General features: G+C 46.6%; 1 protein-coding gene across 1 annotated transcript; it reads left to right on the top strand.

Moving 5' to 3' along the window:
• The first annotated feature begins 574 nt into the window (after positions 1 to 574).
• On the top strand, positions 575 to 9,686 carry F3 (coagulation factor III, tissue factor). The gene is made up of 6 exons (XM_021707317.1): positions 575 to 599; positions 700 to 811; positions 3,491 to 3,687; positions 6,491 to 6,669; positions 7,246 to 7,405; positions 8,730 to 9,686. Exons 1-6 carry the CDS (start codon positions 575 to 577, stop codon positions 8,864 to 8,866), a joined length of 810 nt encoding a protein of 269 aa, XP_021562992.1. The 3' UTR covers positions 8,867 to 9,686.
• The last annotated feature ends 9,218 nt before the right edge of the window (positions 9,687 to 18,904 follow it).

The following is an 18,904-nucleotide window of genomic DNA, read 5'->3' as shown; positions in this document are numbered from 1 at the left end:
ATCTTTCTTTATGTAAGCTTCTTCCCTTCCTAAAGAGCGGCCCCAGGCGTTTCTTGGTTGTCTTTGTTTTAGATTTGGGTCGAGGCGGCCCCCTTGCAAAGTGTTCCTTGGATGAGCAGGTCCGTCTGCGTGCACGCCCTTGTTCGGGCAGGGCAGAAATTGGGACCCGCAGAATTGACAAACACGCCTTCCTAATAAAGCATTCCGATCGATACATCCACCTTGGACTCTGTGGAACTCTCCGTGTTAACTCTGTGGAACCCTCAGATTAAGTGGAGAAAGCAAATTTGGCTTTTTTTTTTTTCGCATTTGGATGTGGTACTCACACGTGTTTTCCCATAACCTACTGTAAACCCTTCCTAGCTGGTCCTCCCTGCTGAGTTGAACTTCCCGAGCTGGGCCCTGGACACCCGGCACCCTGGTCAGGTTATAACAGGACTTCCCAATGAATAATGTCCAAAGAGGGTTTCCAGATTCTTGCCAGTTTCCATGGATTACAGGGCGGATCTTGTCAGGAGGATGTTCTGGGCCTAGAAAAAGAAATCAAAGATGTTTTTCTGTTGATAATTCGGCAATGAAGCTTTGGTTGTTGAAAAAATGTGAGGTTTATGATGATGGGCAGGCGGGAAGGTGTTTTATACCATCAACACAAAGTCATATGCTGAGAAGTATTAATAGCTGTTTCTCTGTTGTTTAAAGGCACTACAGATCTAGTGATAGCATATAACTTAACTTGGAAATCAACTAATTTCAAGACACTTTTGGAGTGGGAGCCCAGACCCATCAATCATGTCTACACTGTTCAGATAAGGTAAGCTGGTGCAAAAAAGTGTTACAGGTCTTGACGTTTCTGCCCTCTGTGCTGAACATGCGTCTTCAAAGCTGCTTACTGGATGAGATTATTTAACAGATGACAAAGAAAAGGGCAATTTGCTGGCCAGCACCACATTCTCCCAAGCCTGCCACATTTCCATACGTTAGACTGTTAGGACATCTGACTTGTTTTTGGAGATGGTGGGAGAATTCTTAAGTGGAGCGAGCGTGAGCTGTGGAGACTGAGGCTTCTTGAGTGGCACTGGAGTGCTTCTGGGTCATGATGGATTAGATACTCTCACCTAAACACTGCTGTTTTTTTTTTTTTTCTTTTGCTGTCTAGACTGAGCCGCTCAACATGTTCGGGAGAGGTGGGGAGGAGTTCCAATGGTATACATTGCCCTCAAGCAGTGGTTGATTCATTAATCTTTGGACTCTGTGAATCAAAATTTGGTAGCACATGAACTCAGCAGAGGAGGCTGAATCCGTGAGTCACTGGGCTGCGCAGAATACCCCGCTGTCTGGGGCTGCTCGGAGGCTGGCACCTCTTCTTGGACTGATGGCTGTCTCCAGGAGCTAGTCTTTTGGCATGTTCAGTCAGAAGGTTGTGTCTTGTTGGATAGTTTTTGACAATTTTTTAGTTTTAGTTTTTTAGTTCGGGAGACCGGGTAGAGCTCTTAAGACGTAGAGGATGCTACCATGAAAGCTGCTTTCATGCTCATTGCAGAAAGGCACGGAAGCGTCAGCAGCTGAAATGAAAGGCGTCTTGCTGCTTTGTTTTGTTGAACTTTTGTCAAGCCTTTCTAGCAGTAGGAATGCAACTCTCAGGCATGGGGTGGGTCTTTCAGGGGGGTGTTCTTGTTTTTCACGAACTTCATGGTGGCTGTTGCCGCACCAACAGGGAGGGTAGTGGGTATGCTCGGTTCATGTGCGAGTAGATACAGAGAGAGATCGAGGAATGTCAAAACCCGAGTCATGACTCCAACTATAGTCAAACTTGTCGACTCAGATTCCACTAGCTGGTGTGTGATTTCTCAGATACAAACCTGAAGCTTCCCTTAGTAAATGCTTTCCTTCCATACAGTGAAAATGAGATTTTGGGATTGCCTCCTCCGTACCTTTAAGGGGTATGTGGGAATATGTTACTGATTCACCTGATCTCGAAACATAAATCTTTGTCAACTCTAAGTTCTCAGGCTTTATAAGGCTGTGGTTATTTAGGCGAGCACAGCCCCTGATTATTTGGGTGAGCTCAGCCCCTGATCTGCAGATGTCAGAGCACAGGGACGGAGTACAGGGACACAACCTGCTGGGATGCCCAAGACTTCCGGTGTTCCTCCACCAGGACATTCTTCCGGCTCTTGCTGTGCTGGGGGCCTGAGCCCTGCACTCGTCTCCCACCTTCCCGCAGGACTGGACAGGCTTCCTGCGAAAAGACCAGAGCAGTCATTGGCAGATGAGGAAACTTGCTCTGGGAAGTGAGGGATTAATTTGTTGCTGCCCTGAGGTGGTATCTGCACCTGGCCTGAAGCCCAGAGCTCCCCGGTTTGGCTCACTGCTGTCTCTCAGGTGTCTCTTGCTGTCTGGTGGGAGACCCCAAGGCTGGGAGGAGGATGGCAAGCCTTGCCCACCACATCTCCTCGGCAGGCCCCTTCCCTCCTTCCTGTCGTGTGTCCCTAGGCGAGAAGCTTCTGGAGCCACGCCCCCTGCAGCGAAGCGAAACGCTCACTTTCCACAGGACAAGCTAGAGTGACACTGAACCTAGGAATTGTCTGGGTCATTTAGAAGATCTTTGTTTTCAGTAGAAGCCCTCTAAATCCTTTTTTCCCTTCAGTGTCTTATCAAAGAAAGAGCTGTCTTTAGCCTTTGTTCTCAGATTTGTTAATAGGTACTGCCTGCGTCATTACTCTGTAGTCTTCAGTGAGGTAGATGGATTCATGTCTTGCAAAAGTGAGGGAGGCCTGGAGTCTAACGAGGCAGACAGACCCAGCTCTGCCACTCGTTACCTGTGACCCTCAACAAGTAACCAGTGTCTCTGAGCTTTAATGTCCTCACGTGTAAAAAAACAAAACAAAACACTATCTTAGAAGGATTACATCAATATGAACTAACATGTGTGAAGAGCCCAGTACAGTGCCTGGCCTACGAAGAACTAGTAGATCACTAACAACCACATTGATAATGGTCATGATGAATACAGTATGTGTACAACAGATTATCATATAGAATTTATTACTCTACAGACTGTATTCTGCTTAGAATGTAGAATGTGATATGGCAAACAGAATGTAATACAATATAACACGTAGACTACCCTAAACAGTCGGATTGTTCTTTGTCCCGTATGACCATGACAACGCACCCACATTCCAAGAAAGATATTGAACAAAATGGTCAAGAGCACAGACTCAGGAGCCTAGTGGATGTCTAGTTCAGAGTCGACTGTGTGATTCTGAGCAAGTCGCCAATCTCACTTTGTCTCGGTAGAAACAAGGCTTCACAGTGTACGCCCCTGGGCTGCTCAGGGAACTCGAATGTGCATCTCCACACCCAGCATTGGAAGAGCCTGTCAGTATGGCTGGGGCTCTCAATGCAGAACACGGCCAGGGTGCACGGTCCATCTCTGGGTGCAAACGATGACGTTCCGTGTCCTTTTCTCCCTCTTTCTCTTCTTCAGCTCTAGATTGGGAGACTGGAAGACCAAATGTTTCTACATAGCAGACACGGAGTGTGACCTTACCGAGGAGACTGTGAGGGATGTGAGGCAGACATATACGGCGCGGGTCCTCTCCTACCCTGCCCCAGACGCAGGCACCACGGGTTCTGAGGAGGCTCCCTTCCAGAACTCCCCAGAGTTCACGCCTTACCTGGAGAGTGAGTACTCAGTTTGAAAGCCTGTCATTTCTGCTGTTATACACTCTGAATGTTCTTGTGCCTTAGAAACCATGACATGAAAAGTATTTATCCATAAACACATCATCTTTCTCAGAAATGGCAAGTGCCACCACCCTTCACATATTCCAGATGTGGTGGGAGTTCACAGAATGTGGACTTGAGGGTTGGTCAGTCTGTCCCCAGATCCTACCGTAACCAGGTGAACGTGCTGGGGGGCAGTGGGGCAGGGATAGGAAACTCGCCAAGGCTGGGGTTTGCGTTTTTCCCTCTCTGTATCGTATTTCATGAATTTTCTGTCCCATCATCAGACAAGAAAATCCCGGCTTAGGATTTTTCACAAATGGTCACAAAGCTACAGAGAAAGTTCACAGTTTCCCCAGAGCACATGACTAGGCTTTGCTGGTCCTTGCCAATTGGTGGGCCCTGACTTGTGTCCCATGATGTGTCAGCACCTGCCCAGCCCTTGGCCCGCCTCCCTCATGCCTATGTTGGGAATGTGGGATTCCTTCCTCCTCAGCTTTGCCCTGAGCTGACCCTGGTATCTAATATGGTAAGGCGGCATGGTGCTGTCAAGTAAGAGATTTAAATTTTCCTGTCACGGTGATGGCTCTGAGTTGAGTATTTTAGATAAGCACATGTAGCACATTGAGAAGGGTGACATCAGGCCTGCTGGCTAGAATGCAAGTGTTGTGCTGTTGGTGTTTTTGTTTATCCCCAACAGCCTAGTGAGAGACAGTTTCTTGACGTAGGAATGCTGGAGAGAAAGCATGGATGGACAATCGGTCAGCCACTCTCCTCCAGTGTCTCCTTTGAAGGTCGAAATAGGGGGCCTTACTCCAGGTGGATATGGCTGCCTTCCAGGGCTCTCATTTGGAAGAGCCTGTCTTCAGACCTTCCAGTGCTTCTACTTTTATGTCTCTTACGGCCCTAGGCTGGAGTACAGGTGCATAACAGCCCCCCGTCCCCCCAGTGACTGTGCAGAATCACTGATACTCATGCTCCCTCAGCTGGTGACAGCCCATGGTTTCCTCTTTGAGTTCTTGAGATTTTTGTAAGCTACTTCAGATCCTCTGTTGATGCAAGACAGAAAATATCGTATATGTTTATTTTGCGTGTGCAGCACTTTGCCTTGTGACTTGATAGAGTTGATGTTAGTTTTACTGCCATTTAACCAAAGCACACAGGATAATTGAGCCACTACAGAGATCTGGTGGTTAAAATTGGTTCCTTGAGGTTCCACTTCCTGGGTTTTCTTGCAGACCTGAATTTTTTATACCTAAAATATGGAATCTTACACGACTGTACTGTTCAATATGGTTGCCACAGACCACATGTGGCTATTGACCGCTTGAAAGATGGCTATTGATATAAGTGTAAAATACATACTGCATTTCAAAAGATGTAAACGATTTTAATGTTCTTATTGATCACATGTTAAAGGGATAATATTCCACATGGATACAGCTGACCCTTGAACAATGTAGGGGTTAGAGGTACTGACCATGCAGTCAAAAATCCAGTACAGCTTTTGATGCCTCAAAAACTTAACCACTGGTTGAGCACAGTGGCTCACGCTTATTATCCCAGCACTTTGGGAGGTGGAGGCGAGAGGACTGCCTGAGCCCAGAGGTTCAAGACCAGCCTGGGCTACTTGGTGAAACCTCATCTCTATAATAAATCAAAAATATTAACTGGGTGTGGTGGTACACGCCTATGGTTCCAGCTACTTGGAAGGCTGAGGTGGAAGGAGCCTGAGTCCAACAGGTCAAGGCTGCTGTGGCTGTGAGCGTGCCACTGCACTCCAGCCTGGGCGACAGAGTGAGACTCTGACTCAAAAAAAAAAAACATAACCACTAATAGCCTACTGTTGACTAGACGCCTTGCCAATAACCTAAATTGTTGGTTAATACTATTTTGTATGTTATATGTATATCATATGCTGCATTCCTACAATAAAGTCAACTAAGGCAAAGAAAATGTTATTAAGAAAATCATCAAGAACAGACTGGGCAACTTGGCAAGACCTCATCTCGACAATAAATAAAAAAAGTTAGCTGGGTGTGGTAGCTTGTGCCTTTAGTTCCGGCTGCTTGGAAGACTGAGGTAGAAGGATCTCCTGAGCCCTACAGATCGATGCTGGGGTGGCTATGAGTGTGCCGTTGCACTACCGCCTGGGCAAAGGAGTAAGACTCCAACTCAAAAAAAAAAGAAAAAGAAAATCATAAGGAAGAGAAATACGTTTACTATTCATTAAGTGAGAGTGGGTCACCTTAAATGTCTCCGTTGTCATCATCGTGAGGCTGAGGAGAAGGGCGAGGAGGTTCCTGGCTGTCTGGGGGGAGGCAGACGTGGGAGAGCTGGGGAGGTAGATGGAGGCCGGAGGTGGGAGAGGCGCGCATCGCCAATATAACCGTTACGGAAAGAAATTTGCACGTACGTGGACTTGTGCAATTTGCGCCCGTGTTGTTCAAGGTCAACTGTATGGTTAAATAAAATATATTTTAAAATTAATTTCACTTTTTTTTTTTTTTTTTTTTTGCTTTTTCTAACGTTACACCAAGGAAGTTAAAAATGATATCTGCGGCTCTGGCGTAGTCCTGCTGGGCAGCACTGCTGTAGGGTGTCTGGGGTTCAGCTCTGGGTCCCAAGCCTATTGCTGTCAGGGTGTGGGTCCGTGCATGCATTTTCGATGAAGATACTAAGTGTTAACTTGATAACTCAGTGGGGCTCTGTTTTGTTCAGCCTTCTTTGGTTCTAGCCAAGTTCATTCCCTTTGTTTCAGCAAACCTCGGACAGCCAGCAATTCAGAGTTTTGAACAAGCTGGGACAAAACTGAATGTGACTGTCCAGGACCCACGGACCTTAGTCAGAGCGAACGGTACCTTCCTAAGCCTCCGTGATGTTTTTGGCAAGGAATTAAGTTACACACTTTATTACTGGAAAGCGTCAAGCACAGGAAAGGTGAGAATGTTTTCATGTGTTCTCATGACTTGTTTGAAACTGGACGCTTGATTTTATAGTGTGTTTCTTCCCCAGTTCAAAAGCAGCAGAACAGGGTTGTTGGAAAGGTGGTGTGGTGGAGTAGGAGGTGGGCAGAGGCAGGGTGTGGGGGAGGGCAAGAGGTCTGAGTCCTGCCTGGGACTCTGCCAGCAACTCTGGTCAGGGCCCCTCGGAGACCCAGGTCCTCAGACAAGGGGCTGGACCAGACTCTTTCCCCAGTGTCCCAGCAGCTTGAGTACTTCTCCCTGCGAGGACCCAAAGACACAATGTGTATCTAGCCAATTACTCCTGCCAGCCTTGGTTTCTTTTTTGGTGATGTCTTTTAAAGGGGCTAAACTGAGTTGGATGTGCCTACATTGGATCTTTTCCGTCTTGGAAAGGGCATTTTTAGCAGTGATTGCGAGAGCTGTGTAGCCAAGTTTCTTCTGATCCTTGTAGGCTTTGTTTAGAGCCTAGGTTTTACTTCCACGATGACTTCATAAAGGGGAAAGAATCCTCTCTGAGCCCAGATGAATTAAGAACTCTGTCTTTTCACAGAGAACAGCCAAGACAAATACTAACGAGTTTTTGATTGATGTGGACAAAGGAGAAAACTACTGTTTCAATGTCCAAGCAGTGATTCCATCCCGAAAAGTGAACCAGAAGAGTGCAGAAAGCCTCATTGAGTGCACCAGCAAAAGAAAAAGTGACTTCCGAGGTAGGTGGCCCTGTCATCCTCTGGAGGCATGGGTGTCTTCTAGAGGGCTGCTTCGCCCTCATATCTGGAATAGTGGAATAGTCTTCTCTTGTTAAATATTCAGGGAGCACCCTCCCTGGGGTTTTGGTTTTTGCTTTTGCTTTTGGCACTCTTAAGATCTGGGGCATTTAGACATGCTGCTGTGTTGTTCCTTTGTGTTAGCAAGGATTTTCTTGAGAACCTGCTGTGTGCTAAGCTCTCTGCTGAGCACCAGATGCACAAATTATGTGTAGGACTTAGTATGAAGTCACAGATTTCTCTGGGCAGTTTTTTCCTGCTTAAATTCTGATCCTGAGGGGTGGCTTCTGGACCGAAAGACATTTGTGAATACCCAGTGTGGGCTGTTGCCACAGAGGCAATGAAGTCTCACCCATGAAGGGGAGGGACTGAGTATATGAAATCTACCTAGTGTGTGCAGATGACCGACACATGTGCACACATTGGGAGCGCAGCCATGCTGTGTGGGGGCGGGTGGGGGCCTCACTAGGAGTGCTGCTGTGTCCAGGCCGTGCACGTGGCCGAGAGCCTATGGGTCTCCCTCCAGGCCTCCAGGGAAGGTGCTCTGAGAACGTCAGGGACCAAGTCAGAGAGTGGTCATGCTGACCTGGCACCTTGCTAAGATGAGACTTTAACACTTTGAAATAAGTCCTGTTGATTGCACTGACTGTTTATTGCCCTGTCCTGTTCATTGCACTGACATTAGGAGAGAGTTCTCTTTCTCTCTGGCCCTGTGTCCCCGGGCCCTCCCACCACATACGTCGGAGACCCCATCCTGAAGCTCTAATCCCGCTGCCCCTGTGTGTGCCTCGCTCTCTGGTCCCCACTTGCTCTCTGTCTGCTGAACCGTGTCCTTTGTGTATATCTCACGTGCCACCTCCATCATGAAGCAGTCTTGCTGCACAAGCCAGTTACCATCTTGTTCACTCGTTCCTGGTCGTCGGGTCTAGCTCTCTGTGCTTACAGTTTATCTTCTGGAGTCACTGCCACCAAATTCAGCGCCATTTCTAGCCACTTGTTTCTTACCTCCAATCTGTGTGTCTTTTCTAGGTTGTGAACATTATCCCACTTACTAAATGCCCACTGAGTGCTGTTAGCCATTAACAATTCCTCTAAAACATCTAAGGTTTCACAGACTCCTAATCTAAGTGTGGCGGAAAGAGTAGAAGGAAGAAAATTTAGATTGTGCAACAGCAGGATGCCGTCATTTGGGTCCTGCCCTCCGTTCTGCCTGCTGATCAGGGAGACGTGGGTGCTTCAAGTTGACCTGGCGCTCTTTGTTTTTCAGAAATGTTCTTCATCATTGGAGCGGTGGTGTTTGTGGTCATCATCCTTGTCATCATCCTGTTCCTTTCTATAAACAAGTGCAGAAAGGCCCGCATGGAGCGCGGTGGGAAGGAAAACTCGCCACTGCGTGCTGCATAAAGCTGCCGACACTACAGATGATGCATTGCACTGGGACCAAGAACCTTTATGAGAAGAGGGCACAAGGAAACACAAATGAGTATCTCGGAGCCTGAAGACCCTTGGGTCCTAGAAAGCTCTTGATCTGACCTGTTCCAGTTAGCATTTTGGTTTTGACATCAGCATTAGTCACTTTGAAATGTGGTGAATGGTACAGCCAATTACAGGTTTTTAAAATAGTAACACTACGGCACCTTTTACACGGCATGTTTAGATGACATCTTCTGCACCCAAGGAGAAACCAGGTCATCCAGGCAAAAAGGAACAACTGCCTTAAATAATCCTGGGTGGACATTTGAAGAATTTCTGAGAGGCTGACTTCAAATCGTGTAGGAAAGTAAAATGGAAAGGGAGTGGACTTTTCTCACATATGTGTCTGTAACATGCTATTGAGGATTTTATTGTTAGGGTACATTTGGAGGGTCCAAACAATAGGCAAACATTATATGAACGTGTTAAATGCAGGAGACTTTGGTATTTTGAGCACCTTCCTAATATGCTTTCCAGTTTAGCACTTTAACTGACCAGGTGGTATTGATTAAACTTTTGAGCGCTAACTATATTTTTGTAAGACCATACAAACAAACTACACAAAGTTTAAGATTTAAGGTACTTAAAGCTTCTATGGTTGACATGGATATGTTTATGTAGTTTTTAAAAAAGGTTTTATATATGGGGATTTTCTATTTATATAGGTAATATTATTCTATTTGTATATATGGAGATAATTTATTTAATATACTTTTATATAAATAAAGGTGATGGAATTTTTAGTATTGTATTTATTGTATCTTCCATTTATTATTTATGATTTGGTATTTGCATAAATAATAATAATAATACCAGAGTCAGCTCTGCTGTGGTAACAAATCACCCTAAGAACCTCAGCAACCTATATTTTTATTTTTCACTTATGTTACATTTTGGTGACTGCAGGTTGTCTGCAGTTCCTCCCACTGTCTTCTCATTCTAGGACCCAAACCATTGGAGAAGTCTCGATTTGGATCAGGTTAGAGGAAAAAGCGAGAGCTAGGAGAGACATCCACAGCTTCAAGCTTTAAGTTACCTCTTAAAATTTCTGCTCCATACTGGCCCATTGTCACTTTTGTTCACGTGCCACTGCTGCAAGCAGAAGACACCACAAGTCGCATGGCAGCAGATGGGAGGAAAATGGTACAGTCTGTTACAGACTTAGAGGAGGAGATTTTTTTCCCGTGGGCATTTGAGTTGTGGGTGAAGATTGGAGATAAGTAAAAAAGAAAAATTCTTTGTATTATTATGTTGAAAGAAAAAGATAATAAAGATAGGGAGAGAGATAAATGGATGGAGTCTCTGGAGTTAACTAAAAGCAAACTAGTCTGAGCATTCTTTGCAGGCAGGGACTGGTTGTGCTCGTGGCTTCAGCTCCATTAGAGGAACTGCACAGAAAACTTGCCGGCTGTGTCTGAGTTGAGTTGACTTTGTTTCCTTGAATAGTGAGCGCTCCACTCGAATGCTCAGAACAGTCTTGTCCTGTCACCTGTATTAAAAGAGGATTCCAACTAGAGATGAAATTGAGGTTCTTGGCACCTCCCTGGGCCATAAAACCGCTTCCTGCTGTGGAGGGCTGGGTGGTGGTTGTCGAGGAAAAACATCCGATGGCACACCTGCCTGCCGTGGGCCCACAAAGACAAGCAGGCAATCACAATGAGCAAAGACTTGGTTCACTATCCAGCCATTAATCCATGCTAAATCCATTTTGCTCCTTTGCTCCGAATAGCTTGAACATTGTCAAAACGTTAAACATGAAATGTTTGGTATAACACCACATCCTAAGGAAGAATAAGTGAAGCAAACCTTTGATGGCCCCGTAAAAATGGCAGCCATTTTGGAGAGATGATAGGAAGCAGACCAGAAGTTGATTTTTTCAGTTGGTGTTTGGTGGTGGTGGTTTTGCCGTAGTCAGTCTGTTTGGATGCTGGAGAGGCTCAGTCTTGCATGTTGTCGTGTTTTGTTGTATCAGAGAAAGTGGATGCATGTGCAGCACAATCAACAAAGGGGAAATAAGCATAGGCGCGTGTCCTCAGAAAAGGCGCTTTTGCCATTATTGGATTCCTGCTCTCATGGGGCTACTTGGGACAAAGAGCTCAGTGGTGACATGAGGGGCAGAACAGGCACAGGAGCGGGTGCCTGTCTGGACACTTCCCTGCCGGGAATAATTACAGCATTATGTAATCCATGGCCTCATAATCTAAGGAATTTGAATTATCCCACAAAGAAAATCTTGGCGGCTGAAAACAGGTTGGGGTACTAATAAGGTCTCTGGCTGCTTGAGGGGAAGCCAGTCATGACAGACCTGAGGAAGGCCTTGTCAGAGGTGGGACAGCTTTCCCTTGAAGGGCAGCCTCTCCCCAGGTTGCCACGCTCTCCTTATTGCGGAGACGTCACAGCTGCTGCTGAAGTCAACACCGTCGCTGGCCTTGGAGCAGAACCTGCACTACAAGCTGCTGGCCAGTGTCTAGAATCTACTCTCCTCCCGTGAGCCAAATTATGCTTCTTTATGGCCATCGTGTGCCCCATAAAGCGAACTGTTAGGAAGCCAAACTTGTGTGCTTTGAAGAGACATTTTTACTATCTTAAATTATTAACTGAAATTGACTTTCACGTAAGAGATGAATACTCATGAACTCTTAAGGGCATGTCATCTTAGTTAGAGCCGGTGGCCTATGCTCTAAGAAGCAACGACCATCGAGTAGTAAGCCACCTCATTCCTAGATGCTCCCTGTGCCTGTTCCAGGGTGTGTATTTAACACCGGCCCTTTCCCCTGCAATTTTCCAGGTACTACTGTCACGACATGATTCGCTTGGGTGCTAACAACGTGTGCACACACTCGCCCTCCCTGACACCCTTGCTTTCAGTGGGGATCAGGTGGTCCCAGCTTTGCCAGCCAGCATGCTTCTTCATGGCTGGGTTGGGATGGGTATGTAACCTAGCCAAGACTAAAGGGTGACTCCCAGGGCTGTTTCTGGGAATGGCTGGATGCTCCCTTTCCTAATGAACGCAATGAAGAGACATGTAGTCAAAAGAGCTGCTGGCAGTCATCCTGAGACACAGAGGAAGTGAGTCTTCTATGCAGCTGACATACCAGAGAGCAGTACAGGTTGATGGACAAAGTGAAATCTCTGGTGACAGCACCAAGCGACTAGATCAAATCATGCCTGAAGACTTTTCACTGGCCATAACCTGACTGCCTAACCAAGCTTAATCAGGTTTTCTGTTACTTGCAGTCAAAAGCCTCCTGACTGATGCTGTATAAACATTGACAACAGGGGATAAGGAGAATAAACATCAAGGCAGAAGATGCCTGTAATGTCAACTGGTACTAAAAAACCCTTATGCAAAATAACACTCCATTTTTATGCTTTCTCAACTACCTCATTACCTTGCCCCTAAAATGAGCCCTTTTATGATTTGATCACTCCAATCAGAATGTAAACATTCTGTGTTATGTTCTATCTTTTTTTTTATTCAGAGTCTCACTCTGCTGCCCAGGCGGGAGTGCAGAGGCACACTCATGGCCACTGCAGCATCGACCTGCTGGGCTCAGATGATCCTTCTACCTTAGCCTTGCAAGTAGCTGGAACTACAGGCACATGCCACCACGCCCGGCTAACATTTTGATTTATTGTAGAGATGAGGTCTCGCTCATTTGCCCAGGCTGGTCTCGACCCCACGGGCTCAGGTAATCCTCTCACCTCGGCTTCCCAAAGTGCTGAGAGTATAAGCGTGAGCCACCACACCCGGCCATTAACTTCTGTCTTAAATAACAATCTTTCTTAGACCCACAGAAGCCCTCCTCTGGGTGTTCTCACCTCCCATTCCTTGTTGGGCAGCTTTCTCTTCATTCTGATTTCTAATGTTGAATTGCCTTAGTGCTCAGACCCACATCTATCAATAATCACCCTCCAAACAAAATGTCCCAGGCTATGGCTCTGTTATCTCGCTCCTCATGCTACACTCCTGGAACATCTGTATGTGGATGACTCCTAAACCCACCCCGCAGCTCCAGTCCCTTCCTAAACTCCAGAGTGGCACCGTGATCAACTACTTACACCCTGACCTACACTATCCAGCAGGCGCCTCAATCTCAACGAGTCCAAAGAGGATCTTCCATTTCTCCCAGCGCCCAAACCCATTTCTCTCCGTCTTTCCCCTTTCAAGAAATGGCACCCCCATCGGCTCAGGCCCAAACCTGTGAGTGCCACCTCACAACACATCCACTCCCCAATGTCGCACATCCCCCTCTCCCTGCTGCTTAGGTTGCCCCTATCACATGGCAGTGGCCGCCCCCAGGCCTGCCTTCCTGTTTGCACAGTTGGTCCTATGGTCCATTTTCCTCACAGCAATCAGCGTAATCCTTTTAAAAATAATAGATTATGTTTTTATGGGTACTGCTCTCATCTCTCCAAGAGGGTTCTGTGGGCAGCGGAGTGTTGTAGTGGAAACACAATAATCTGGAATTACTTTTTCCAGAATCCTCTTCCCCATATGGGTCTAGATTACAGTTAACCAGAAGAGAAGTCTGCACAAGATTTGGATGGAAGTGAGGCTGCAGCGTCAGCGTGGTCTGGGGCAGTGAGAGACAAAGGCAGAGATGCTGGTGGACTCCAACCTGTCCTGGCCCTCCCTCACTCTGTGACTAACTTTTCTGCCCGATTTCTAACCCTGCTGGCCAGTAGTCACCCCGGCCCTAGACTGGATGCTAGTAGACCGTCTTCCATAGGCCCTTCTACAAGGAGGAATGACCATATTCTTCTGGGGGTATTCACAAAGGCTTCAAGGAAGAGGTGACTGTGAGCTGATGCTGATCCTTCCTCTGATGGTGTCCCCGGCTTCTGGAGCAGAGCACACAATTCCTTGGGGGCGGCCCTGGGGGCATGAGGACCCACAGCACAGGCCAGTCTGGGCCCCAGGAGCCTCCCTCCCAGCCCCTCACGGTTAGGTCCTCCCTCCCTACTCCAGAGCCTTCAGGACTTTCACGCACAGGCCTTCACAGCACTACGCAGGGGCTGGAGCCCAAGCACACATCACTATACTGCCCCTGGCTTGCTAATACTTGATTTAAGTTTTTTTGTTTTTTTTTTTTAGTTGGAGTCTCACTCAGTCACCCAGACTGGAGTGCAGTGGCCGCTCCCGGCCACCGCAGCCTCGACCTGCTGGGCTCCGGCGATCCTTTCGCCTCAGCCTTCCGAGTAGCTGGAACTACAGGCGCGCGCTACCACGCCCGGCTGATTTTTGGATTTATTGTAGAGATGAGGTCTCACCAAGTTTCCCAGGTGGGTCTCGAACCCACGGGCTCAGGCAATCCACTCACCTCCGCCTCCCAAAGGTGCGGGATTATAGGCTGAGCCACCGAACCCGGCTTGATTTAAGTTTTAGCTCAGACTTCCTTTCTACCAGACAACCAAAGCCATCCCGAGCAATCTGGTGATGCCTCCAGACATCCCCCTGTCCCCAGGGTTGGTCCGAGTCCACACCCACTGCTGTTGCTGCCTTCTGGAGCCCTCCACGTCCCTTGAACCTCACGTCCAGCCTGAGAGGCCTCAGATAGTCTGAGGGTGGTGGGCTGGGTGGAGAAATCTGGCTCTTTCTTACTGCTGTGTTCTAAGTCTGTGGACTGTGCACTAGTGTCTTGCTTGAACCAGAGGAGACTCCACTAGTCTCCGCTTTCAGCTGCCACAACCATTGCCAAGAAAATGATGATGGAATTGCTGAGCTGACTGAATAGGGAGAAGGGTCAAGGGTCAAAGAACAGGCCCAGGAAAAAGCAGAGGGATGTCTCCGATGACATTAGCCACCACTGCAACTAAAAGAAGGATTTAAAACCCATTCATGTTAAAGAGTCAATGACGCATACTATTTCGCCAAGAGTCACACTCTTAAAATAAAAAACAATGAGAGCATAATGGTAGAGCGTACCCATCAGCTGTTGGAGGGGACCTGCGGGGAGGTGGAGGCAGAGCCTCCTTTCTCCAACAGACTGCCATGTACTGGCCGGCCGCTCTGTGAGGCAGGCCTGTGCTCTCTGATGGCCCCACTCACTCTGTGACACTTTGCTCCATGACTGGACGCCTTGCTGTCCATATTTTTAATATTTCTCCCCCATGAACAGCTAAGCTACATGATTTTCTTTGAAAGAAAAGCTATCTGCACAGTGGCAAAGATGAACTCTTTGTGCACGTCAGACTCCCTGAAGAAGTTGGGCTCATTTTCCTGAATGCTTCCAAACCCTTGCTTTGTTCCAATGTCAGCTTAGTCCAGTGGTCCTCAAAGTACAGTCAGACTGCAGCAGTCGTGTCAGTTGAGAACCTGGTGGCACAGCAAGTCCTTAACCTTGACCTCGGACTTAGCAATATGCGATTCAATAAGAAGCCCTTCAAGTGATTCTAATTTCCACTAAAGATTGAGAACCACTGGCTTGATCAAGTCATGACTGCCATCTGCGTGTGTTTACTCTTTACTGCAAAAAAGAGGCTGGGAGTTGTACCCACCAAGCAGGACACTCCCACCCATGGGAGGTCAGAATGCAACTTGCTCTGAAGCCAGAACAGAGAGCCCAGTCAAGATGCTCCACCTGAAGACTGCACACTCCCTCAGAAGGCTTGTTGCAAGGAGTGTCTTAGGGTTTTCCTGTTGCAAGGGACAGAAACTCTTTCAAAGAAAACTTTAGCAAACCGGGAGGCCTATGTTTTGTCAAGTGAGCTCACTGATCTAATGTCTTCAGCCCCTTTTAGTTTAAATTCCATGTTTATGTTAGTAGAGCATCAATAAGTAACATTAGGAATCACTCTCTTTCCAGGGGAAATGAAAATACTAAAAAACCAAAAAACCAAGAGTTTCAAAACTGAGATATTGCAATTAATCTTGAATGTATGAAATTTAACAAACTTTTAAAAAAGGATCTAAAAGAAGTTTAAGAAAAAGGTTCTTGATGTGACCATTTTTATTCCACAAACCAACACAAAACGATCCTCCATCTGCAAAGCAATTTGTCCTCTTGCGCCTATATCAGCCCAGAAAATAAGAGGCGTAACATGCCGGCAGGAGAAGCCTTTTCCTTTCATGTGGTGACAGCATCTAGGACCGCAAGTGTCCCTTATGGCTAAGACTGTGGCGCCATCTTGAGTTCCTAAGGAGGATAGACAATCTGCCCGGAAGGGTTTTGCTTGTTTGCTTTTAGCCTGGTCAAATTCTTTAACTTTATTAGCAGCAAAATGATAAATAACAAGTGCCTATTACATGGAAGACTCCACATATTTACAATTTCAAACTATTCTTCAATTTATCTTTTAAAAGTTCAAATGCGCAAAAAGTATAAAAAAGATAGAATGAATACCCATGCACCCACCATCCATATTAACAAAGAAAACATTGCAATGTAAGTAAAGTCCTGTGACCCCCATTCCAAAATGTTCACAGACCAGATTATTAAAGACCTAAAGGAATCATAAATGAAAATACTTGTTCGTGGCTAAGAATGAAGAATACAAAGGAAGGGGTGGCCAGAACAAGTAACCAGAGAATACTCTTCAGGTTTCTGCAGCTCTGTCTGTGATGGTTTCACAGCTAGAGCTCCTGTGTGGATCCTGCTAATTAAAGTGTGGTCTGGGATGGCAGCTTGAACATATTTCTAGTCAGAAGCAGAAAGTCGTGGGCCCCACCCCAGACCTCCTGAATCAGAACCCACATTTCTTAGGTGATTTGTATGCGTGTTGAAGTTTGAGAAATTCTGCTACCTATGCCTGCTCCAACCACCTGATCCCTATTCCTGATTTTCTTCAGGAAGTGGGGTAAGGCGGGTGGGGGAGGGGAGACAGACACCTCACCCAGTGGAAGGAAATACAGCTTTGATGAGAAGATTCCGTTTAATAGACAACATCAGCGAGTTAAGTAAAAGCAGAGTTATGATCATTTCAAAATATGACACATTTCAGAGACCACGATTTGAGGACACTGCCTTAAGCCACAGCTTGCTGAAGACCAGAAGCTTTCCTGCCTCAGTGGCACTGATTCATGTGCCTGGATTCTACCTACCCAGCCTTTAAAACTGACACATTTTCCAGATCTCCCTGGGAGCTTCATCTGCTGAGTTCCCAGTGTATTTCCTTGCTTCCTCACCACTCTTACAGTTCTTAATACTGTACAGATGCCAGCAGCATTAAAATGCTATCCTGGTAGATAACACCAGAAATAAACATGTGTTTGACATAGTCTGGAGTTTTGTATTGTCTCAAGCATTCCAGTCAGAGTCATTTGGCACTATGAGTTACACTAGAGTTACACTAGTAATTTTTTAAAAAGGACAACTTTTAAAGTATTGGCTATGGTTATTTTTATTCAGAATGATTGCTAGCTTTTTAAAAAAATCATGTCTAGAGGCTCACGATGACCAGACCACGGAGCCAGCATTCCATTCAAAGAACCAACAAGAAGTGCTTTCCTTAACAGAAAGTCCAAAGAAATAAACATCACGAGTCTGTTATCATCACTGCAAAGTATTATGCTCTAAAGAACGTCCCAACCAGGCTCGGTGGCTCAGTCTGTAATCCCGTGCTTTGGGAGGCTGAGGTGAGTGAATTGCCTGAGCCCGCGGGTTCGAGATCCGCCTGGGCAACTTGGCGAGACCTCATCTCTACAATAAATCAAAAAAATTAGTCAGGCGTGGTAGCGCGCGCCTGTAGTTCCGGTTCCTTGGAAGGCTGAGGCAGAAGGATCGCCGGAGCCCAGCAGGTCGAGGCTGCGGTGGCCAGGAGCGTGCCACTGCACTCCAGTCTGGGCAAAAGAGTGGGACTCCAACTCAAAAAAAAAAAAAAGAATGTCCTAGGATCATGGCCCAATTATTTCGAGTTTCCTTAAATATATTTTCCTCTATTTAAAGAGATTTAAAAAGCAATCTTTGGTGAAAAAAGTATTAACATGGGGACTTTAAAGTCTTGATGGACTTTAAAGAAGAGACACACTTCTCTCCTTCCCAAGACCCCGTTATAACAATACTAAGCAAACTTAAGAAGTTTACATCCAGAGGGACAAAAAGAAGACAGACATTAATCCACACCCTGTGAGTGGAGAGGATGAAAAAGTGAGAAGAAACGGAATCTGCCATCATGGAGTTCTCAAAGGCTCAGACGGGGAGGCCTACCAGTAAGAGCAGGGGGTTCTTGAGGAGGGGATGGGGGAAAGAGGCACCAAGCAAGGATGAGGAAAAACAGCGATCGTCACCACGCACAAAGGAGTAAGAACCAGAACACTGAACTTCTCAGCAGCAATCTGAATGTGAGGAAATAAAAGATGACGATGATCAAAGAATTTCAGGGGAAAATGCCCTTCAGTTAAATCCATCCCAGCGGAACTTCCACCAAGTGTAACAGAATAGGGGTATTTCCAGATACACAACTTCAAAGGATTTTCCTCCCATGCACCCTCTCCTGGGAAGCTACCACAAGCCACATGCCACTGAAGGAGGGAGTCAACCAAGGCCACAGAGGACACGGGGCCCCCTGCGAGAGCTCGGTGACAGCTCAGCCAGTCTGCACAGCCACCATCCAGGGCAGAGGGGGATGGGAGGCCCAGAAAGAGCGATTCCGGAAAGTGACAGGACACAGATAGGATGGCACAACTGGACATAGTTATGGATATTATCTATCATGACAATTATGGCAGATAGGGCAAAGTTTAAAAAAAGGCAGACTCCAGAGGGAAAAGACAGACAGGAACACAGTTCTCTACCTGGTTCTGCAGCAAACAACATAACGCAGTCACTAAAACATAAGCAGGCTCTTAAATGACGATAGCTTCACTGGAACTTCTGCTCAGTCTGCTGGCTGCAGAAGCATTCCATGACCAAGTTAAGACGGCCTGTGTGCCAGCCACAATGGCCCTGTGCTCACCTCTCCATAGTAGGCAAGGGCCATCAATCCAAAGCATGCTGCTGCTAAGCTCAAATTCCCACACAGCCAACT

This window comes from Carlito syrichta, unplaced genomic scaffold (assembly GCF_000164805.1).
Source record: "Carlito syrichta isolate Samal-C Ts95f unplaced genomic scaffold, Tarsius_syrichta-2.0.1 Scaffold316502, whole genome shotgun sequence".
NCBI classification, from domain to species: Eukaryota; Metazoa; Chordata; class Mammalia; order Primates; family Tarsiidae; genus Carlito; species Carlito syrichta.
The sequence above is the reverse complement of the archived record's forward strand: the minus strand, read 5'-3'. Positions and strand labels throughout refer to the sequence as shown.

Bases quoted from the DNA above. Each gene is read 5' to 3' on its own strand.
- F3 (XM_021707317.1), top strand. From the start codon at position 575: ATGAAGCTTTGGTTGTTGAAAAAAT. The intron at 6,670-7,245 runs GTGAGAATGTTT...GTCTTTTCACAG, and splicing joins AAGCGTCAAGCACAGGAAAG to AGAACAGCCAAGACAAATAC. The intron at 7,406-8,729 runs GTAGGTGGCCCT...TTTGTTTTTCAG, and splicing joins AAGAAAAAGTGACTTCCGAG to AAATGTTCTTCATCATTGGA.